The sequence below is a fragment of the Tinamus guttatus genome, unplaced genomic scaffold, assembly GCF_059628265.1.
Source record: "Tinamus guttatus ecotype Peru unplaced genomic scaffold, ASM5962826v1 Tinamus_guttatus_pri_ptg000297l, whole genome shotgun sequence".
Lineage (NCBI taxonomy): Eukaryota > Metazoa > Chordata > Aves > Tinamiformes > Tinamidae > Tinamus > Tinamus guttatus.
The window spans coordinates 315,916-339,278 of record NW_028288831.1 but is presented as its reverse complement, the minus strand read 5'-3'; the positions used below and the strand labels follow the sequence as shown (position 1 = coordinate 339,278).

General features: G+C 48.9%; 1 protein-coding gene across 1 annotated transcript in view; it reads left to right on the top strand.

The window, feature by feature from the left end:
- The window catches only part of COL27A1 (collagen type XXVII alpha 1 chain), a 149,722-nt gene that overhangs the window by 82,488 nt on the left and 43,871 nt on the right, over positions 1-23,363 (top strand). The window contains exons 24-29 of the mRNA XM_088527955.1: positions 315-359; positions 7,003-7,056; positions 9,712-9,765; positions 10,549-10,602; positions 13,681-13,734; positions 23,118-23,171. Coding sequence (XP_088384081.1) covers positions 315-359; positions 7,003-7,056; positions 9,712-9,765; positions 10,549-10,602; positions 13,681-13,734; positions 23,118-23,171 — 315 coding nt within the window. The remainder of the gene's footprint in view (positions 1-314; positions 360-7,002; positions 7,057-9,711; positions 9,766-10,548; positions 10,603-13,680; positions 13,735-23,117; positions 23,172-23,363) is intronic.

Below are 23,363 nucleotides of genomic sequence, written 5' to 3'. Positions count from 1 at the left end.
TTTCACTCCAAAACAGTGAATGTTTGTGCCCTGTTTGTGTCAGCTACGATTCTTGCTTTATCTTTCTAGTTACACCAGGTTTTCTAAGAGGTTGTTTCTTGTTATTCCACAATTCACATGAAGCAGCCCAAGTAATGGTTCTGCAAAGAACTGGGGAAGTTTAATTCAGTCTTGCTGATAGACCTCCCAAATGCAGCTTACCTGCCCCTGGGTGAAGCACATAACTGTTCATCTTCATGAACCATCATGCTGTCCTTAGGCCATCATTGGGACAAGTGAGTAACCATCATGCCATCTCTCTGCTTGTCATGCAGGGTGAGCCAGGAAACCGTGGCCGACCGGGGAAAGTTGGTGAACAGGTAAAGTCCTTGTTTTCCTTGTCTGCTTGATGATTTTGTGGGTATGCCATGCACCGAGAGCCCAGGGTTCTGCCAGAGGGCGGCAAACTGGTGTTTCTGGCCAGTTGAGATCTTCAGAGATGGAGCGCTTGGACTCTTACAGTGGGAAACTTGCTGTAGCTCCAGCAGAGCAGAGCTCTCAATGAGTAGTACCAGCACTGGCCTTGATGTCGTGTAAACTGGCGGTTTTCCGGTAGGCAGAGTGCTTGGATAGAGTCACAGCTGACTGACGCACTGTCAGCATTGGCAGTGTTGTAACACGCATGACCTGGTGTGCTTATCCAGTGGTTATTAAGGAGGCAAAGTCATTGCAAGGAAAAATTATGGATTTCAGTGTTTTCCTTTCATTCTTCAAGGGCATTTACCAGGCTTTGCCCTCCTAGATTCTGAGGGCAGAGCTCAGCTTTGAGGTGCTGATCTCCTTGGGCTCCTAATAGATTTTCTGGGAGCAGAGGAGACAGCAGCCAAAAGAACTAGACCTGGAAGACAGAGACACAGAGCTACATTTTGTTGTACTGGAAGAGAGAACTTCCTGCTAGGGAAGCAGGGGACACAGCTTGTCCCTGTAGGCTTTCGGGGAACCGCAGAGGCGAGGAAAAAGAAACAATCGCTGCATGTCTCTATCATTGAAACCAACCACCTCATCCACCAGCAACCCTGCAATTGCAGCCACAGAGCCTCTGACACGTTCTCTGCGTTCCTGTGTGACCACACCAAGCTGGATGCAGCAGCTCCTGGCAAGGGAGCGTTCCTCCCCGGCACAGCTATCCTTCCTGGCATCGTCCCTGCCCCGATGGTCAGCCTTGGTTAGCTTGCCAGCATTGATGCCCTTGTGTCCAGCACCTGGGGGTCTTTTGACTCACAGGTTTCTGACCAAACACGTCCAAAAAAACAAGATGGATTGTTTTCTGTACCAGCCATCTGATGGGCCTTAATGTGAATTCTAGGTGGTTGTTTCCATTGCGATATTAGAGCCATTTCTGAATTACAGCTAATAGTTTACAAAAAGCAATTCCTGAAGAAGCAAAGCTGCTGCACACATGCGAGGTCAGGGCCCAGCCTCTCTTTGCAGCTCTGTCTGCTCCTGCACAACGTGCAGCAGCACCTTCCAGGGCGCTGTGTCCCGGGTCTTTCTGCAGGGCACGCATGATGCAGCTGCTGTCCCATGCAGAGCCAAGGAGATGAGAAATCCAGGAACACCTCACTCTGAAGAGCTCTTGGTAGGACACCTCCTGATCTCAGTGCCTATGGACACTCTTGTGTTACTGTTAAAGATTGTATAGAAGGGCTCGGAGATGCTTAACAAGAAGTTGCCATTGAAGGACAAAGCACCAGTACGATTATTATTCTTTAATGTCCCTTGGGACTGACCTTGGATGAAAACTGTAGGCACTGTTCACCAAAAAGAAAACACAGCTGGCCTCCGCTGACACTGAAACCAGCACAGTGGTATGAAAGCTGCCTGTATTATTTTTAGTCAATTAGTCTCTGTCTAGAAATATCACCCAGAAAGAATTTCCATTTCTGTGCTAGTAAAGTCATTAGAACAAAAATGCAGCCCCAGGTTAATGGGAAATAACGTCCTTTCCTATCGCACCTTTGCAGAACAACGCTGGAGTGTTGGGCTTTAATTTCTCCCTCTACCTAAGCGCGTGGTGTTGGGGCTGGGTGGGTTTTTGCAGAGCTCTGGGAGGTCAGGCTGACAAGCTCCCTCACTGCTGGAAGGCCGACCTTCACCTAGGCTCTTTTTTTCCCATTTGGACACCTATGTGCTTTCTATTCCATAGGCACAAAATGAGTGATGAAACTTTTCCAACTCACTTCTCTGACCTTCGTATGAGTTTCCTTTGACTGGAAACCTTCAGCATAAACAGCTGCAAAGTAATCATCCATCCATCTCATCAGAGCACTCTCTTCCCTTTCTTATGGACATTTGTTTAGGCAAACATGGGAGTTTTTGAAAGGTTTCCACTGATACCGAGCTAGCGCTGGGAAGACAGTTTTTAAGCCACAGGGCAGCCCCTGGTGCAATGTTTTTTCCATTGCAAAGACACTGAGTCAGGAAATTCATTCATAAGATGCTTGTTGTCTTCAAATGCTGGAAGGACTCCAGCTGCTGGGCTCCCCTGTACCCTGGAAATGTGTGATTTAACCCTTCCTTGCCAGCAGATGGAGGCAGAAGAATATAATGAAGAAGACAACGTCGCTAGCCCAGGCCACCAGCCTTCCCGTTGCAGAGCTGGGAGCACAAAGCAGGAGGATGCTGCCCCTGTGTCTGTCCCCGAGGCTCTGACAGCGCTGTGAGAGAGGAAGCACCCCGCTGGAGACAGAACAACATACTGGGGACCTCAAGGCCATGGTCCCCCTGCCTGCTGAAAAGCTCAGGGACAGACCGTGCCAGCTGGAAGAGGCTGAGGTTGACCTCTTCCGTAGCAGGAAGAAGGAGGTCCCATCACAGCAGGAACCTCTTGTTGAATCCCTCCTCCTGCACAAGGCCTGCGACCTCCCTGTTTGTGCACGCGGTGGTGTCAGGTTCGGCCAGAAAACCCGTCATAGCCTACGGGGAAGGGCTGTCGGTCTGGAGTCACTCTGTGATGGGAACTGCATCCCCAAAACACGCTGGGTTGCCCATTTCTTGGGGTGGCGGTGGCTTTCTGAGCACCCTAATCTTAGCTGTCCCCTCTTCCCATCCATATCACTCTGCAGGTGGACTTGGCCGAGGTTGGACGGGTAGCTGCTCTCAGAGCAGGGCACTGCACTGTCGTTTCCCACATCAGAGGAGCGCCTTTCCCTCCAAAGTGCCTCTTTCTGACATTCTCATTCATGGCTTTACAGGCACTTGAGCACATGGAGCTGCTTTGATCTGCCAAGCTGTTTTCTTGAGGTCATGGTATTTCCTTCATTCATTTCTCATAAGGGCAATGGAGCCTGGTGTGGCCTCAGAGTAGAGCTGAGCTTTGGTGCACAGAGGGTTAAACCGCATGGATTTTCTATGCGGGTCAGAGCGTCCTCCCTGAAACTGTGATATTTACTGTTTTACTTTCCCTTTCTTTCATCTGAATGGGAGGATTGTACATTTACTCCCTGTGTCCTTTGTCCCCGGTTTGTTTTGTTTTGAGTTCTAGCGAACCAGTAAAACAGAAAGGGCCCCGATCGGTTCCTGCTGGGAGCGACTGGCCGTCCCATCCCTGGGAGACCCTGCTCACGCTGGGCTCGCCTTTCGGTTGGGCTCTCAAATGGGCTATGATTTATGCAAGGCTTCATTGCTGACTTGCTCTCTGTTGATGCAGCCAAGAGGGGGGGCTTAATTATGACAGGGCTGGACAATAAATGGAGAAAGCCAGACAGGAGTTAAGAATTACAATCTGCCAGTTCCCCCCCTTCTTTCCCTGCCAAGCCCCCCAGCAACTGTTTAACAACCTACATCCCCTTTCCGCCATGACCTTGGCTGGGGAATACAGCAGACTGAATCAGCGACATGCTGAACTCCCTGTCTAATATAAGTGTTTTACATTCTTTCTTGTATGCAGCGGGCTGTTATTGGGGCAGCCACCGCTGCTGGGACTTCACGTGCATCAACTACACGCACGGCCTGGAGTCGCGTTTGATGCAGGGCTTCCTCTTGACCCTGGGAACTTGGGAAAATACCATACGCCACAGCCATTTTAGCGTAGTGACCACACTTCAAGTTTCCTTTGATTTAGTAATTGTCATCCATGGCTTTTCTGGTTGCTAAAACCTAAATCTTCTGCTGCTTGTGCTCCCTTCAGCCTGTGTCCCATTTTGGCCAGTGAGGAATGTTGTTATCCAATCTCCTCTAGTAGCTTCATGTACTCCCAATAAGTTACTGAGATTTATTTTGCCTAGACATATCTATTTCATTTTCTGTCTGCTTGCAGACACAGCAGCGTTAGTTAATTCAGCGCAGAGCAGACAGCATTGGCTGCAAACACCGCAGAGCTGCTGTGCTGGAAACGTGCTCGCGTCGCACGGTCCCCACCGCCGTCCCGCCGCAGTGACACCACAGGGTTACCCCTTAGGTGCACAAGCTGAAGCGAAGTCTTCCCTCCAACTGGAACACGATGTACCACCACAGACAGAATTGTCTCCTCTTTCTGGAGCGAAAAACAGGCTGGAAATTTTGGCTGCGCTCCCCCTGCATCCCGCCGTTCACCAGCGCAGCAGGTGCAGCGTTTGCCCCTACCCTGCTTGTGTTGGCAGCGCCGGCGGCTTTCTGCGCAAGCTGCGATAACAAATGGCACATCTGTGCCGGAGCGTGGGCTCCCAGGAGGGTGCTGGGGTTGCGTTCCGTTCGGCGGGCTGTAATCAGGGTGCAGCCGACCATCTGCAGAGCACCACCAGTTTGGCCAGCAAACACAACCAGTGCATCTCGTTTCATGACCCAGATTCCTCAGAGACTTTCTGCGGTGGGAGTTGATGCCGCTGTGGACAGCGGATCCAAAGTCCACTGCCTTTAAACCTGGGTTTGGGTAGGAAACACTGCACCTCTGACCTCTCCAAAGTATTTTTGACACAGCGTTGTTTTTATTGGTAGCAGTGCACACATTTGCTGCAAGAGCTGGGATCTCGGCTTTTGTAGTGGACCGACCCAAGGTAAATAGGAATCATCCTGAAGAGCTTCATCTCATTGCTTTGTCTCTGCCTTAACGTTCACCTTTGCACAGCCTGGGGCTACTGGAAATTTTGTCCGTGGCTGGAAACAGTTATCAGCTCTGTATTTGCACTTGTGTCTAATTGAAAAAATAATTGATTCAGCAGCCTTCAGCAATGCCACCCAGTGGCAAACTTGCATATGCAGATGTTGTAAATTTGCCTTTTCTCCGTCGCGGTCCTGCACTGGGTAATCTGCTAGAGACAAGCAGTGGTTTGCTGTCACGTGTGCTGTCCTCGTGGCCTAATCTCAGTGAAATACTTGTGCAGTGGCAACGCTTCAGCTTTGGACACGGCAAAGACCATCACAGTGCGGGCGTCAAAGGCTTGGTAGCCTCCAGCTCCTGGATGGAGATCTCTCCTGGTAGTAGCTGTCTTCCTGTGGTTCATCTGTGTTTCCATCCCATCATAGTGGCATGCTGCTTTCCTAGACCATTTCTGGAAGAATTTCTAGCGAGAGCATCTAGTTCTTGGTATTTGAAGTTGCCATCAGAAGTTATTCCCTGTAAAAGTCACTAAAGTGGTGGATCTTAAGTCTCTGAACAGAGTCTATTGATCCTCATGCATGGGAATAGCAGCTGAGCTTGGTTGTTAGATGACAAAACTTCACGTTGTGCTCGTGACTTCATGGACATGGCTGCTTTTGGCAGCTGTGGAAGTGGCATGACATGTCAGCAGGCTGCACTCAGGGCTGTACTCTCCTCCGGAGCTCTGCGGTGTCTTTAACACTCGCAAAGCGCAGATGGAAACTGAACTGGAGTGATGCAGAGATTGCAGACAGCTGCTCTGTGAACACAGGGCATGTCTCAGAGCAGCCAGGAAGGAGGAAGGAAGGAAGCAGGCATATAGAGAGGAAACTCTTGCTCCTTTTCTTGCTGTTCCCTGGGAAGGAAGATTACAGGGTGAAAACCTTTGACACCACCACCCGGGTTGACTCACTCACGTTGCTTTTTGCCCTGCTGTAGTTGTGCATACTGAATATTTTGCTCAGAGAGAATTTTCCTGGACAAACTCCTTGATTTTTGAAGTAGATAGGTGAGGTGCATTGGTAGAGAGGAATTTTCAATTCATCATGAAGTTTTCAGATGATTTAAGAATGAAGATGGATGGGACAATATTAAAACTGTGGGGAATAAAGTTGAAAATCCCTTTCCCATCTCAGCAACCACTTCCCAGGAGCAATAAGACTGTAGCCTAAAATCAAACAAGCCGGAGCATGGCTTAAATTGACAATACCCCTGCCAGATGCAGGCAGGCTATGAAGTGTTTTGACAGGAGATGAATCCTTTTAGTTACAGATTAATTGGAGGAGTTTATATCTACCACTGACCCTTGGAACTTGGGGGTCCAAGATGCTTTCTGAGCAGTGTGACAGATTTGCTGCCCTGATGGTCCTCTCTGGCTGAGCCCTTGGACCTCTGTTCCCTACTAACAATGTGACACTACCCTGGGCAAAATTAGTTTGCACAGAGGTTTGAAGCAGTTCAGATTAAACCATAAGATATTTCCCCAACGCAGCAGTTTAAAATGATTGTAAAATGATGAGAACTAGCAGTGTCTGTGCAACACAGGAGCTCCTGCTATCGATGGTCTTGGGGAAGCCGCACTGACATTTTAGGAAACACTTGCAGAATAAAGCCATGCTGTGGCCTGGGCCTTTCTGCAAAACGTGCTTCACTCGTCCCCTATATTATGTGTTGTGGCTCTTGCAGATCCTAATGCTGCCGTTCCAGCTGGCTCCTAAAGCAGAACCAGCTGTGGAGTTAGACGTTCCCATGGCCTGGAGCAACTCTGTCCGCTCTGGTAGCCAGTAGGAATTACTGAGCCGTATATGAGGGATGTTGTGCTGTTTCAGCCAGCAAGGTAGACCAAAAAGACTGTTTACTTTCTCAGCATATAACACAGAAAATTAATTGTGCTTTTCTTTCCTCAGGGTCTAATGGGTTTTATTGGTCCAGTAGGGGAGCCTGGAATGGTGGGAGAAAAGGTAAGATTACTTGCAGAGAATGTGTTGTTATAACTTTTGCAGGATGGAGGAGACTGGGGCAGGGGAAATATTGAAAAGATTTAAATTGTCAGGTCAGTGCAACACCCAGCTGGGAGCACAGCACTTCGAGGGGGTCTGAGCTAGTGCTGGATCAGTCAAAAACGATCCACTTCATATTTAGGAATTAGTTTGTACTCATTCTCCAAGGAGATGCTGCCAGATATTCTCCAAAAATACAAATTTTCGAAGTTTCATTCATTCGTAGTCTTCCAGAAAGCCTGATTTTTAACAGACCCTCCTCCTTTTTTTTTCCAACCCCCAATGCTGAGAATGAAGGATCCTGTGTGCCCTGAATTCCTGGTCAGGGGAGGAGTCCCTGCAGTTTGGACCGCAGACAGATTCGCTCGGAGATGTGTTTCCAGGCCCACGTTGAGTTGCCAAGCGGTTGCAGGGGACAAGGCTCAGCCTGCACTGAATGGGAGCGCTGAGCTGATTGTGAGGTGTGGAGAAAGGAGAAAAGGGCAAAGGCAGCGTGTAAATGAGCATGGGCTGCTCCAAATCTCTCCTCTTTATGTGGCAAGGACCTTCCTGCCCGCATGGCCCTGGGGTTGCGCTGGGCATGCTATTAAGGGCTGGTGCCCTCTTGTGTGCAGTCTAGATATATGCTTCCTTCAAAGAGAACAAATTATTTTCCATGAAAGGTAAATGGCTCCTAACTCCTTTTCTACTGGAGTGTAAAATTTCATTGGGGGGTAGCTTATAAAGACAAATTACCTATATAGTTTGTTACATTTCATTTGTAGAGTGCTGGTTTTCATTGATGGTTTTTATTATTCTCAGTCCAGCTGTAACGATAGTAAAAGGTATCATATTTATGCTCCGCACATCAGTTCTTTCTCCCTCTTTTATTATATCAAGCCCTGTCCTCTAGGTAACGATGTGAAGACACTGTGATAGTTTGCTGCAAAGGCTTTTTATTTTTGTTAGCAGCAGATTCAGGCAAGCCCCTTGCAGGAGCTGTTCCCTGTGTTGAGGCAGTAACAGAAGTGGGCACAGGCTGGACTGCTAAGGCACACAAAAAGTAAAAGGATCTACATGATGCAGGCTCCGTTTCGGAGAAGGTTAACAAAGGGTTAAAGAATCTGTGACGTGTCCAAAGTGATTGCACAGAAAATCAGTGCTGGGACAATATTGTCTCTAGTGCTCAATGGTAGCTGCAGCCCTGAACCGAAAGGGGAATGAGGACCTGCTATGCAGGAGCTATGGAAAGACCTTCTTTCCACTCAGTAAATCTACGTCCGACCCCGTGACTTCCACGCTGATGCCTTTACCACGTCATCATGTTGCAGATCAGCTCTGTAACGTGACCATGTTACATCAGTGTCAGGGCAAACTCGGGCTGTCTTCTCCAAATCTATTCTAGGAGTTCCTCAGCGCAGCTGTGATTTCTATCAGGCTTCTCCTTCTCTACCAAAATAAACTTACAGATGACAAAAATAACTATCATCAAATCAGAACCTCAGCTAGGCCTCCAGTTGGCATGGTGTCCTAGAGCTTACTATGTTGCTTTGAGCTAAATGAAGTGGGAAATATGCTTTCATTAGACATAGCTGAGTCAGCAATCTTCTTCTTGAGAGCTGCAAAACTTAAGGCTGAAGCAAGTAGAATCCAAAAATGATCAAAGAGAACAATCCAGCTAATACTTAATAAAATCCATGCAGACAGAAAAAAAAAGAAAATCTTCATTGGCTTACAAGGGCCAACTGGTGACAATGCATACTCTGGAGTTTGTTTTTAATAAGATGCTTGAAGTCTGGGGAATATTCCCTCCTTACACTGTAACTGCTGGAAGGTAGGTCAGATTTTGGGCGTAAACTACTTGGCACCATTTGCTACGTCCTCCTTCCTCATCCCCCCGAGCACACAAATGCAACGCACCTAATTCCCCATGCACTGCTGGAATTGCAGGAGAGAGAGGACAGGCAATGGTGGTGGCAATTGCCACCCTCTCCACGAAGGAGCAGTTGACAGCCCATGGCTAGTGCTGCACCTACAGCTCACCCTTGCCTCAGCAGGCCCCAGCAGTATTCCCGAGGGATACACCTCACCTCCAGCTCTTGACGGCTCCAAAAGAACCATGGATGTATGGAGAGGAAGTGGGATGTTCTGTACATGGGGGAAAAGGAAAGATTTTTTCAGAATTAATAAGTGATTTTAATACATTAATTCTTTGATGCTAAATACAGGTTTCTGATAGTATTAGAGCACACAGGGATTACGGGACTGCTGAACCAGGCAGTGTTTTGGTGGGAAGAGATGGAGCTTTCCTGTGATTCAGTCCCAGCACTGTCTTTACCGGAAGGTGGCTTTGGATTAATTGCTTGTTTCTTGTTCCACAGTGGTTTGGTAGTGGAAGTAAAGCCCCATTTCTTGAGATACAGTGAATTAGCTACCTCCTGCTGTTATTCTTCAGCTACTTTAATGAGATAGATGCTCCAAACAGGGTGATGATTATTTTTCACTGGAAACCTTTGTGCTAAAAATCTTTCGCATAGACTGCGGTCACTTTGTTGCTCTAGATCCCTTTTGCTGCCAGCTCAGGGTGCTTGTTGATAAAATTACTTGCTCTTCTCCGTGTGCCTTTGTCCTTGCCAGGGTGACCGTGGCTCGGTGGGACCCCCAGGCCCTCCAGGAGTCAAGGGGTCGATGGTAAGGAGTAAGTCTGCATTCTCTCGCTCTTGCTGCTGCCTGGTTGACCGGGCTCTGCCTCTCTCTGTGAAGCCCTCAGCTCCTCCTGGTCTTTGGGTTAAATGAGAATTGCTGCAAATTGTTGCTGTCTGAGTGGTGGCTTATATTGAGGTATAACCTCTTCCCATCGTACAGCAGTATGTTTTTTTCAGAAAAACTTGGGCTCTTGATGGGTGCTGTGCCCCAATCAGATGAGGACTGGTCAAACAGCAATAACTGGGGACTGCAAGCTACAGATTTGCCCTGAAGGATTGCCCATTTCCAAGCAAATGGGCTCCTGAAAAGACAGGGTTCTAGAGCAGGGATTTCCAAACTTCCTTGCTCGCATCCCAACACACTGCCAATGGCAGCTGGAGAGGCTGGGTTGCTTAGCCAGCACTGCCATACTACTTTGTTGTGCTATGGGCATATTTGAGGACATTTCTTAAGAGTTTAACAGAGGGCCCCTCGCTCCCTGTATGCCGTAAAGAAAGACCAAAGAGAGATTTTCATATTTCAGCCCATACTATCCTGGGCTGTTCAGAAAATCTGGCTGCTTGTATTTCTAGCAAAGTTGAAGCTGGGCTTTGGGCACTCTGGCCTTCATCATCTGCCCCTAAGCTCTCTCACCCTGGAAAATAACAGGCATTCCTGACCTTGCAAGCAGCCAGAGATGCCATACTTCTGCCTTGCAGGTTTGAGGAGGAAGGGTTGAGCAGATCCAAGGAATTCACACCAGGCCTGTTGTTCTTGCTTCCTTTTTAGGGGCATCCTGGAACACCAGGAGGAGTAGGTTTTCCTGGAATCCCTGGCCCAACAGTAAGTAAAGACTATAATCACCTTGTAAATCAACACAACAAAATCAGCATCCTGTATTCTGGGCCTTCAAGGTCTGAGCCAAGCAACCATGTCCCAGATGCTTTGAGCTTGAAGGACAGTTTGCAAACGAAAAATATTGAAGAATGAATGGGAGAAATACAGGAGAGGCTTGAATGAATGTTTTATCTGGACCTTTGTAGGCCGTTTCCCCAGCAATGTGGTCCAGAACTCGCGATCCAGCCTTACTCCCTCACCAGAACATCAGCTCCCTAGCTCAAGGCACTGCTGCACGCTCTTGCTCTTGCTGCTGGGAGCTGCTGGCAGGGCCACGCGGCGTCGCGCAGTGACGGTGTCATTCGGGGCCGTGACTGCATCATGTCTCAGAGCCCCTCGCCGCAACCCTGGGCGCAGCAGAGCAGCTGCCCCGGACGTGCCCTCCATCTGGAATTGCTCATCTGCTACATGTGCAGCTGGCCGGAGCGTGCAATCACTGTGGAGGTAGATCCTAGCCTGGCTTTGCGTTCTCACAGCCCTTGTTTAGCTGGTGCTCTGGCTCTCCTGGCAGCACAAACGCCACCGCGTGAAGGCGAAGCCTGTCGCCTGCTGGAGCTAGGGGAAAAGCAGCTCTGGGGGCAGAAGACGAGGAATGGATTTCACTCACTCTGTGCATTCTCACAATGTGGTTAATTGGGAGGAAGATCGCTGTGGTGAAATGCCTGGGCAGTGCCAAGGGTCCGGCCTCCGGATTCGCGGCAGCTCTGCCGGCTGCGGGGAGCTCTAGGCACCGTCCCCGCCGGCTGCAGCCACCTGTGGCTCTGCTGCCGTTCCGTGGCCGCAGGTCTGCGGAGGCGACGGGAAGGGCCTGGGATGGGGCAGCCCCTCAGGGTGACCCGAGCAGCAGGGTCTGATGGAGTGTGGATGGCGCAGCTGTCCAACAGCCCCCCTGCAATAACGGGGCTGCGATGCTGCCTGTAGTCCCCAGCAATAAGCCTCTGCCTGGCTCCTTACAGCAATTCCCAAGCTCACTATTGACAGGAGAATTAGGAGGGGCATGGATATCCTGAGGTGTCCCTTTTTAGCAACCTTTCTAGCCCATTTGCTGCTGTACGATTCGGGATGTCCAGAGCATTATGTGGGTGCCCTGCTTAGATGGACTAAGAGTCCACCTCTTAGCCAAGGTGGGTTCTACACTAGTCCCTTGGAAAGAATTCCCAGGTCCTGAAATACTGACTAGTGTGCCAGTAACTAGTGCTTTTAGTTAAGGTTGAATTTTGTCTTGCTTTGCTGGGGCATGATGACAACAGCATGAGTGAAGACATGAGCTCTGGGAGCCCGCAGGTCCTTCAGCTTCCTTCAATGCCCTGTTCTCCTGCAGTGAAATAACCAGCAGGTTCATCCAAGCAAAAGGTTTCCTTCAAGAGCGTATTTAAAAAAATCATAATTCAGTAAGTCAAACTTCCCAGCAAGGCCAGTAAATCAAATAATCCCCTAATATTAAATCCCCACTCTTATTAACTCCAGCTGTTTCTGCCTATTTTTCCACCAAACAAACCTTCCTCATTTGCTTCTTAAGCCAGACCTGTGGCATAATATTGTTGTTTATATTCGGCTGCAAAAATCTTCAGGGGATGAAGCAATCCAGTGAGCCTCAGCAGTCTGTTTAATTCAATAAAGGGTGGTTGGGAGTGGGAAACAAAGGTACAGTAAATGGTAGGAAAATCTGACCTCTATTTCAGCTGAGTGTCTTGTCCTTGAAACCCCAAGCCTGGGATCTGGTTGCTTCCCTCAAAACTTTGCCATCACAATAAGTGTTTACGTGCATGTTTTTTCCTAAACTGCTTGGAATAGGCAGAGACTTCCAGTAGAATATTCCAAATACCAGCAGAGTATTTCGTTTCAGTATGTGTTTACCATAAAAATCCCAATAAAATATGCATCCGACACATCTGCTCCTTGTCTGTACCAGTCCCAGCTGACCTCACCAGCAACACTGAGATTTACTATGATTACAAATATAGGCACAGCACAGCTAACTAGATTCTTTTCCATCTTGAGTGCTAACAGCTACACATTTGTATTTGGGACCTACATGCCATGCAGAATGATAGTTCGGTTCCAAAAGCAAAATCCTTATTAGTGGCAGTAATACAAGCAGTAGGAAGATCACAGTTTAATTTTATTCCAATCCTTGCTGGAATTTGCAGGGCTGTCAGTTGGCAAAAGCTGTTAATATATAAATAGCAAATCTCAATGTGGAATTTTTGAGAGAGTAAGAATGGAATGTGTCATTCTGAGGTTTTTATTCTGACAGCAGAAAAGCACCAACTTTAGATGCAGTTTTTCAAGTTATAGTATAGCAAGAAATCCTGTTAATTTAAAGGAATGCATCCTTTAATTTTTGAAACTCATAAACCTTGGTAACAGAAGAAAGGTAATTTAATTTCCTTCTGAATTTCCTGTTTGAATGTTAATGCATCAAGTGTGCACAAGCCCTAGATAAAAGAAAACCTGAAACTGCTGTGTACGTATGAGAAGAACAGGAACAATTCTCAACATTGGCAGGATAAATGAAATTAGCATCTGTCCGCCAGAATTAATATTTATACAGCACTAACAGTACAACACTTACTTGAAAATAAAATCAGCGTTTGGCTGAAATGCTCAGGCTTGAATACCTGACACGAGGTGTCTGATTTTGTGTTTGGACAACTGAAAAAGAGATCCTGTATTTTTGTACAGACACTGAAAAGCGGCTGCTCTTAACAGCTTCCGAGGGAGTTCTCAGTGCTTAGCTGCTCTCCAAATCATGCCACTTGCACAGACAACAGGCTGCAGACACTTCAGCATGCAAATCTCAGCCAGGGTCCTTGGTCAGACTGTTGATAATCCAAAGACAATCACTGTGTCCAAAATCAGAGGCAAATATCCTGATGTGTTTGGCAAAGTTCAGTGAGTCGACCTGCTGATCCCGGGTCTGTGTCCAAGGCTCCTGCAGGCCACAAGGTGACACGGGGTCTTGCTGATGGCTGCTGCCTTCCACCTTCTGCATCTTCAGTTTGTTTCCTATCCCCCTTCCAGGGTCCGGCGGGAGTCCGTGGTGCACCAGGGATACGAGGGACGAAAGGCCGCAGGGTAAGTACTTCTGTGAGCTCTTACCCCTCTCTTCCTTCAGTGGCAGCCTGGTAGAGCAGTGCGTGAGCATGAAGATGAGCAGCAGTGGAGGCACAGGCAGGTTTCTGCTGTGTAGGACAACTGCTCTATTTGAAGCAAATGTGACCAGGAACATGAAGGCGAGTCATGGGCATGGGCAGAGAGGGGTGTCCAAGCATAGCGCTCCTGCAGAAGACATCCAGCTTGTGTTTTCCAACCAGCTGCGTGCTAAACAGGCATTAGGGACACTTCTGGTTAGGATGGTGAAGGTTTAGTCTGACGAGGGCAGATGTGAGCTGAAGAAAAGGGAGTAGTTTGAAGGCTAGAAAAGGTGTCTGTTGCAACGGGACAGAGAGCAGCTGAGATGTTGAAGTGCTGTGATTTAACTGGAGCTGGTTAAAGCAGGAAATGGAATTAAGAGATGAAGCACTCAGAAATGGAGCTGACGGGGTGCTTGGCAGCCTGTTCTTCCCATGCTTCCCATTTCCATCTCGTCAGCCGTGTACCTTTTGGCAAAGTTCTGCAGGCTTGTGGGAAAGGTGTGTTTTTGTGTTTTGGATGGAGCAAATTACAGCATGTCCTGTGTCCTCCCATGTGTTTGTCCAGCCAGTAACACTAGTCCCTGGTTTTTATCTCTAGATTTAAACAGTACCACACTGCTAAAGTATGCATGAGTCCCTGTCCTGCCTTGAGACAGCAGCAGGGCCCCGGCCTGGCACTGACTCCCGGTACTAGCTGGCATCACTTGCAGCCGTTCAAGTTCATGACACTTCCCAGGCACCTGGTGCAGTTCCTCTTGCTCTGCTCGAGTGAGAGCTGATGTTGGAATTAGCTCTAGCCCCGCTAAAGCTGCTGGCTTTCCTGACTGTGATATCCAGCCTGTGTCCCACTGAGCTCCTCAGTCTTGAGCAGGACATTTACTGCAAGAGCATCTCTGTGAAGCAGAGATCTGTTTTTCCTTGCACAGCTGGTTTCCAAAGCAGTAATAGTGAGTTCACGTGGGTTTGGATGGAGGCCTCAGAAACAACATATTTTGCATTTCTCCCTCCAAGGACCTTATAAGATTTATTTCCATATTACATTTTCAAAGATCTGGGCTGGAGTGAACTATACATTTTACCTATCCCCATTCTACATTTTTACCACAAGTCCTGCTTGGGGAATTCAGGGCAGCCAAGGATTGCATATGTTTCTGTATACTAAATCTAATACTCTCTTCAAATAGCTGGGGCAGGGTGAAAGGAAATGGAATAACCAACTAGAAAGCTTTATGACCACAGAGTTATGTACCCTGGAACTGTTCTGGGCTTTCAAAGCACAGCTAGAAGGACACTGAAAACATCCGAGCCTGGCAGATGTGTATCAAGATCCAGTTTTAACTCGTGGCTGGATAAAAACAGCTTCCTTGCTGTTGTTCCCCGTGGTGGGAAGGCTCATGGCTGTCGCTCCCCAGCTCCACTCTCTGAAGGTCCCTTTGGGGGTTGAGGTTTCTTTGTGTTACACAGCAGCAATTAATTGAGCAATTCGGGATATCCATGAGCAGGATGGATAAGAAACTGGAGATGATCTTTCACAGGAGGTTTTGAATGAAATGGGGAAATATCTCAAGGTAGAACTACAGCACAGAGATGAACAGGAAATGGCTTCTGAATGAATCCCAGGCTGCCAAATGTGTGGGCTCTGAGAGGTGCGTCCTTGGAGAACACCAGATATTGCTGCCCGTGTCTTCAATGTGTGCAGTGACAGAGCCAGAGTCCCAGCATGGCCTTCTCCCAGCTGCCAGCCTGGGATGCCAGCTGTGTCCCCTGCCACCAGGCCCGTCCTACCGGCAGGCAGCCATGCACCACCATAGGGTTTGTTCCTGAGTTGTGAGGGATTCATTCTCACAGATCCTCTGGGGCTTCTGGCATCTGTGTTGGCCTACGGCCCCCCGAGCCACAAGGAGTGTTCAGCTGACTAGCCCATTTTCAGCTCCACTCATACTGTCAGGACTGCTGCAAGATATATTTATTTTCACCCAAGGTAAAACACTAAGAGCAAAGGTGGATTCAGCTCCTGAGAAGGGAATTTGGCCTGCACAGCAGGGACCTGAGTTTGAGTGTAGGCAGAGTCAGAGAGAAGGTGCTGATCCCTCAGGAGCAATCCCATCAGCGAGTCTATCCCCAAGGTGACAAACCACACGTTGGAGAAGATGGCCTTGGGTGGCATTTCCTCTTCAGGTACTGAGTGCAGCAGACCAGTCATTCCCCCTGCATATTCCTGAATCAAGGAAGCCCACGTTTCCAGCCCGCTCGTGGAAACAGAGTGGTGTTTGTATTCTGACCTCTCCTGCATTTTCTTTCTCCCACCTCCATACTCTCAGAAGACTTTTTAGACTTGTAGGATTCTTTGTTTGCTCAGTCTGTCTCCTGTTCAGACTCTTGGTTTTCTCAGTGTGGGGAAATGATTCCCCCCAACTGTAATTTCAGACATTACCCTTTGCAACATTCTGTCTACTCCAGTTTACAAAAGGGACATAATTCAATTCAGAGTGGAAACATTAAGGCAGGCTCCACCAGATGTTTGTGGATTCCATGGGCTATGTTTGTGGATACTTCGTTAAAGCAATTTCACTTTTGGAGAAAATGTAAATAGCAAATATGGTTTTGATTGTAAAGAACAATAGATTCTTTTGGGGGGTCTGTATTTAAGATGTGATAGCTTTTGTGTTGTCAAGATATAAGTATAAATTTTAAGAAGAAAACTCTAAAAATTGTAACTTTTCCATTATGACAAGGCAGACAGTGTTCCTTCCTTTCTGTTTAGCCTGTCAAACTGATACTGAACAATCTTTGTGAACCAAAGTCATTCTCTTCTGTCCTCTTCCCTAAGGACAGGAAACTTGGATATGTGACTTGTAGGCTTGTTTCTCTTCATCCTTGTTCAGCATAGCACTTAGTCATGAGCGTAATGTTCAGCTAATGACAGTTATGCACATGATTAAACCTAAATGTTTAACTGAATCCAGGTTTAAATTTGGAGACAGCTGATGCTGCCAGTGCCTTCTCCTGCGCCATTTCTTTCCCTGCGCATACTGTCCCCATACAGAAAGCCTGCAAGCTGATTTCCCACCCAAGTGTTTGAAAATCTTGGAGAGAAAGCAGGGAGATCCCTGTCCCCAAGGGCAGCAGGACAGCTGGCACACGACCATGAGGAGAGCTTTGGATTGCTTCTGGTTGGAAACATGACTCCATTTATGTTCTCTAGAACTGATTTACACTGGCAGATAGTGACACATAACTGAAGGCACCGTGTTTGATGGACAGTATTGCTGAGGGCGCTGACAGTCAGGCAAGACTGGTGGGTGATGCAGGAGTGAGGAGCCTCCTGATGTTTGGCAACTTTCCTGAGGGTGTCTGTCTTCACAAAAGTTGATTCTCGTCCCAACCTATTGCTACTTCACAGCTTCCCTGAGTTGTCTTTGCGCAAAATAGTCCTCCCAGTGACAGCCTCCAAGTCTGTGACCTGCTGAAGACTCCTCCTCACACCATCAGGGCTACCTCCCAGGTACTCCAGGCCAGTGTGAGGAAAAACAAATCCTACTTTGAAAATGAATCATCCAAGCAGAGCATTCACAATATATTCAACAGCTCATTTTGTTAATCAGGTCCTCACATCAGGAACAGGCCTGGCCTCCAGCATCTCTGACATAAGCTCAGCCCAGATACTGGCTGAGAATCCCCACAGAAGGCCAAATATCCACCAGAGCCATGCTTGTACCACGCACATTGCAAAGCCCCGCTTGACGTCTTTCCAACAATGCTGCCCTGTCCTTCTGGCCAAAGTGCTATCAATATTTCTGGGATTTTATCTTCTTGCTGGAAGGGATGCGATGAACTGGCTCAGGTGACTCAGAAGAGCTTTGCAAAGCCCTTGAACATGTTTCTGTCTTTCCTTGTGCTGCCGGGTCATCAAGCTCTTGCATAAACTGCTGTCCAGATAAAACCTGTGAGACAAGATACCGCGTGCGCGTCTGCACTCCCGGCCGTCCGCGTTCAGTCTGGGCACGGGACCGCTGCCTGTCTGACACGAGACGTGGTGCTTTGCAGCCACACTGCAAGGATTTGGAAACTCGAGGAATTTGTGAAGTGGAGTTATCTACGCACACCTGAAATTAGTTGCCTATGCCAGGATGATTGAGAAGTTGTTCATGGAGAAAAAGCAGAGGTATATTTTTTGCTCACAGGGATCTTTCTTGGCTGAAAAAGCCTTAGAAGTGTTTGAGGAAAAGTTAGCTACAGCCTTCTAAGATCATGGAAGTGAGCGAGTGTATTGGAAGGCAATCCCCTAAACTCCTTTAAGCAAAGGAAATTATTTTGATTTCCCATGGCCCGTGTATTGCATCCTTTGGAATATCTCTGTGCAGTTTCTGTAAGATGTCTTTGTTCCTTACTAGGCATTTCTAAGCATGAAATCTATATGAGGACTTTAAATTCAGACACTGAAACCTCAGACTTAGTGTGTCTGAATCTGTTTGACCAGTTCATGTGTTGGACATGCCAAAAGGGCAAGGATGTGGCCAGCAGCAGAGCTTTATAGAAAGGAGCTGTTGACTGCTTGTTTGTGCTCCTGGTATTTCAGGGGTTGCTACTGGCTCCCTTTAAGCTCTGTATCCTGTATCCCTTTCAACAGGGATACAGGCAAACTACAGCACTGCTTTGTGGAAACACCTCATGGAGTATTTAGCTCTATCCTGCAGGAATGTTATCTATGTTATCATTAGGGAATGCCTCTCCTGACTTAAAGTGGCCAGCAATAAACCTGAGCTGCGTAGCCTGGAGCTGAATTCCCCTATGTGAGATGAGATGTTCGCATCTAGCCAAAATGGGAACTGTGTTTAGTCTAGGATTGCTGATAGTGCTGCGCAGTAGTGAACGTCTCTGAGGGTTAGGTGACAATATTACTGCACTGTGGCTTGTTTTGCTGCCATTCCTGGAGCCTATATTTAAAAGAGACTAGTCATTTCGAAGGCAGAATGTGACTGCAGGTGAGACTTGCAAGGACCTGCACTGGCCTTCTGCTGTGTGGCTCAGTGAGGACCCGTGCAGGGATTACAGAGAGAAAGGTGCCCACACAGGGCACTGAAACTAGAACTTTAAAAGTGCAGGAGCGTGATGGTGCCTGGCTTTGCATAGCCTTGAGGGTGTCTCTTCTTGTGCCTTTGGGAAGGTTACACTGAGATGGGCATGCAATGCTTTTGAGTTGCCAGTTCATACCCAACTCGGGTAAAGCAGGTTCTCAAATGCTCCATCAGCCACAGACCTGTGACCCCCCAGCTGCCCGTGTGCACAGGGGAGGTCAGATCTTGATTTAAGCCCCCTTTATTCCTGCTTACTTTGCAAAGCTTCTCAGAGCTTGCACTGTTTGTACAGCTCTGGCCCAGCGGGACCTTTCATGAGCTGCATAACAGCCTTAGAAATACTAACAAAAACTAGGGGGTGGGGAAAAAGAAAAAAAAAGCTTCCATCTCTGTTTCAAGGTCCCCTAGTGATGCTGACAGCAGCGATAAACCCATGTTTTTTTGCTCCAATCTCCTTACCCCACTCTTTGGATGGGTCTGTTCAGTGGCTGCCTTTAGAAGCGTGGTCCCTGAGAGGACCCTGCGCGTGCCCTGGTCCCTCAGCCCTGCTCCGTGCAGGAGTGCCCAGACGGTCACTCAGTTTGGAAGCCCCAAGAAGCCCAGGGGGGTCAGGGGAGGTATGGGCCAGTGAGGCCAAGAGCCGGGGTCCACAGGAGGGACGCGTCGGGCTGCTCATTGCAGCGCTGGCATGGGTGTCTCCTTGGAGCGCTGCCAGGACCTCGCTCATCTCTAACTGGCTTTGTCAGTCAAAGAGCATTTAAAAGATTTAACTAATTGGCTAAACGTAGCCTTTCTTGTCAGGCTGGATTAGGGGAATGCTTTAATCCGGGTTCTAGCCCAGGAGGCTGGGGAAGATGAAGCTTGCACCATGCATTGGTGAGCGCAGGGTCACTTTCTCCTCCTTCAGTCGGCCGCTGCTGAGATGGGCTGTGATGGGATTAGTTAGGAGACTGCTGTGAAGCGGGGTTGCCCTGGCAGATCCTGTGATGCTGGTGACAGGACCCTGCTGGAGGAAAACGTGGATACTGCAAACACTGCCCAGGCAGCCCTGACAGGCCGGGCCGCAGGGAGGTGAGGCCTTTGCCGCCCTTGCCGCCCTTGCTGCCTCCATCGAGTCCAGAGAGGTCCAGCACTGCTGACAGAGAGATTGGACAGGAGCACAGCTGGATGGGCTCATCTTGCCCTTCCATGCTTGGGCTCTGATGTGCCCCTCAAACTAGCCCTGGTGCTAGAGGAGAGCGGGAGTTCCTCACGTTCGGAGCCTGTGCCCAGCACGGCCCTGTGAAATGGTTGTGGTGCCCAGCCTAGGCCTGGAGGAGAGCACAGGGACTGCCCACCTGAGTTGCTCCTTGAACTGACCCGTTTGTCTCTCAGGCTTTGTTTCCCCACAGTATCTTTCCCTGTGAGGAGTTCACCATGTGCTTTTCTGTGCATGTGTTGGGAAGAAGACCATGCCAGCGTGGGCTGGTTTGCACATATGTCCTCCTTTGCTTCATGGCAGCATCCATCCTAGAACAGAGATCTCTTCCCAGGTCATTACAGTTGCTTTCACATCCCGCTTCTCTCTGGTCCCTGCTTTCTCGTCCTGTAGCGCAAGGGACAAGCTATTCAATCCTTCCCATCTGCACTTCTCTGTGACAAACAGGTGTCACCATCATCTTGGATAGTGAAGATGTAATTCCACAGTTACCTGAAGAGCTGAAGAAGGGAACAGCTTGTTTTCCTTGGCCATAACAGGGAGGACAAGTTGTGAGACTCAGGCACATTCAGGGATACTCTTGGTGAGGTGTTAAGAGAAGCTTTCAGGCGAAGCAAAACACCACACATTGCCTGTCAGGACGTGGTCTGTCCTTTGCTGCCTGTTTTCTGTCAGCAAAGACATAGGTAGCTCTGCCGCTACCTCAGGGCCGAGCTGACCCCTGTCCGCTCCAGCAGTGCCATGCCCGGCTTGGGCAGGTCTCTGTGGTGCTTCACACCATCGCTGGGTCTCTGCGAGGCTGTGGACGGCTCCAGAAACACCTCCGAGCACTGCTGTCCCACTGCTCTCATTCACTGCTCTCATTCACTGCTCTCATTCTCTGGCGTGAAGCCCTCAGCATCGCAGCTATTAAACGATCACTGCCGTACAGCGTTGTTCCTCGAGGTCTACCAGGGTGTTGATTAGCAGAACGTCACTGGTCCTTGCTGTTCTTTGGTTAGTGGCTGACATGAGCCGGGGCTTTCAGGTTTTAAGGCTGGTGAGAGCAGCCATTATGTTAGTGTAGCAAAGCGTCGATCCATGTAACACTCCATTTGGTCGTGCCGTTCCCGTCTGGTGCACGGTCCCGCTCTGTGCGTTTGTCTTGGAGAGCAGGCTGAGCGCTCTTCAGCGCCATTTCGTATTGGCACACAATACAGGTTTGTGGTTATTTCATCTCGAGTATGCTCAGCGGCACCAGGCTTTGCCAAGCACGGTAAAAGTTTTTGCATTATTCTATATTGATGGTGTTTGTCTACTGGAATAATCTGGCTGTGTTTCCTATGCATCTTTTGCTATTACACTGCCTGTCTTTGTGAGTTTCTCACTTTGACTGTTGTAGCGGAGTTGCTTTTCTAACGCACTGGCTCCCTAACCCTGTTATTACTTTTGGCACTCAGTGCGCATCCCGATTAAGCACATTGGCTCTCGTTTTCTCTATTTCCACATTGGCCTGCTGTCTGAATTCCTCTTACCATTACATTCTAGCACTGCTCTGTGTTATTATTTATTATTTATATTGCAGTAGCGCCTTAGAGTCCCAACTGAGATCTTGGCCTGATCATGAGCGTCAATACAGCCTCTTAATGTGTCCTTTTTCTACTGTTTCACTGCTGCTGACCGTGGCTCCCTTTGATGTCTGTCAGTGTCGCGGACTGTTTTCTGGCATTCAAAAAGTGCAGAGGGGTCCGTGTCCAGCTGTTTTGAGATCAGTTTGAAAGTTAAGAGACATAGTTGCCCACTCTGCGAGACCAGGCTCTCCTTGACTTTCACTCTCTGGAAGAACAAGCGTGCCCCTCTGCTGAGGATCCCTGAGCTGCTCGATTTCAGCATCTAGCACCAGAGTCACTTGTTGCCTGGGCTCCTGGTGACTCGGCTGGCACAAGTGTGGATGCTGGCCCCATCCACCTTGCGAGGCTCATGCATGGGGTCAGACACAGGCATGCACCCAGGTGCAGATGCCTGGCACATGTCCATACTTGCCAAAGTGGCACAGCCAGGCACACTCCTCCCCAACATGCATATGCATGAGCACCTGGCCTGATTCATACAGCAGCCAGCTCCTTAAATAGCAGGTAACTATAACTGCAGGCCTGCCAGGAAATCTGTGGAGCTCTACGTGGAGCTGGAGGCCCCAAACGGTTGTTACCGTGCTGTATGGTGGGGGAGGTGAGCCTTTCTGTGGAGCTTGTGCTTTTATCACCTTAATCATGATCATGAGACAACGTGGTGTGCCAAGGGTTCAGGGTAGAGGTAGCTGGAAAAGCTGGGTTTCTGGGGAGGAGGTCATTGGATACCAATAGGGCTAGAACTGTGAGCCCATGCAAAACTGTTGTCCTTTAAGGTCTAAAAACAAAACTGTTCCTGACCTGCCTTTCTTCTCTGGCTTTGGTTTGGGCATGGTGGTTGACTTAGCAGGTATAAAAAGTTGCTTTGTTGTTGCATGGTGGGAAATGTTAAGAAACAAAACACAGCACAGTAGTGCTCGTGGGAGCATGGGTCCAAGTTGCCATGCTCAGCCTAGCCAGGCCTTTCCAGGACTGCTCTCTCGGGTCTCTTGGTGTCCAGAGCTAGGGTGACTGATATCCCAGGTGAACTATCTGCACAAATCCTGCAGGGAGAAGGCTTAGCCCGGGTGAACAGAGGCACCAACTTGTGGCACCTCAGCTTGTGAAGCACTAATGTCCCGGGGGCAGGAGTGCAAGGCCAGCTAAGGGTGTTGAGGCTGGAGCTGTCACCAAGCAGGATTCCCACCACCCATCTCTCTGTGCAAACCATGCTCTTCACTGAGCAAGAAGCACATGGTGGGTCACCAGGACAGGAGGTTTGGGAACCAGGCAGAGAGCTAGTACCCACTGCAGAGGTGGAAGGGATCAGGCTGCGGTGGAAGATCCCATCCACACCGAGATCCCAACCCACTGTACAAGAGATGCCTGCTGCTTGCACTGACAGGGCACTCTTCCCTCTCTTCCCTTTTCTTAGTTTTTCCTCTCTCTTGCCTTTTTCCAGGGTGCCAGAGGACCCGATGGCCCAGTAGGCGAACCAGGATCGCGAGGTGTCAAGGTGAGTGTCGGCAGATGGCCAGGTTGCCTGAGACTGCTCTTAGCCCTGTTGTAAGAGCCCCCGGGCAGGATCAAAGTCATGTCTTCCTTCAAGAACAGGGCAGGCTCCATGGTTCTACGAGAATCCGGCACCACAGCAGGTCCATCGTGCAGCCGGAGCAGAGCCTGTCCACACAGACATCAAGGCCTTTGC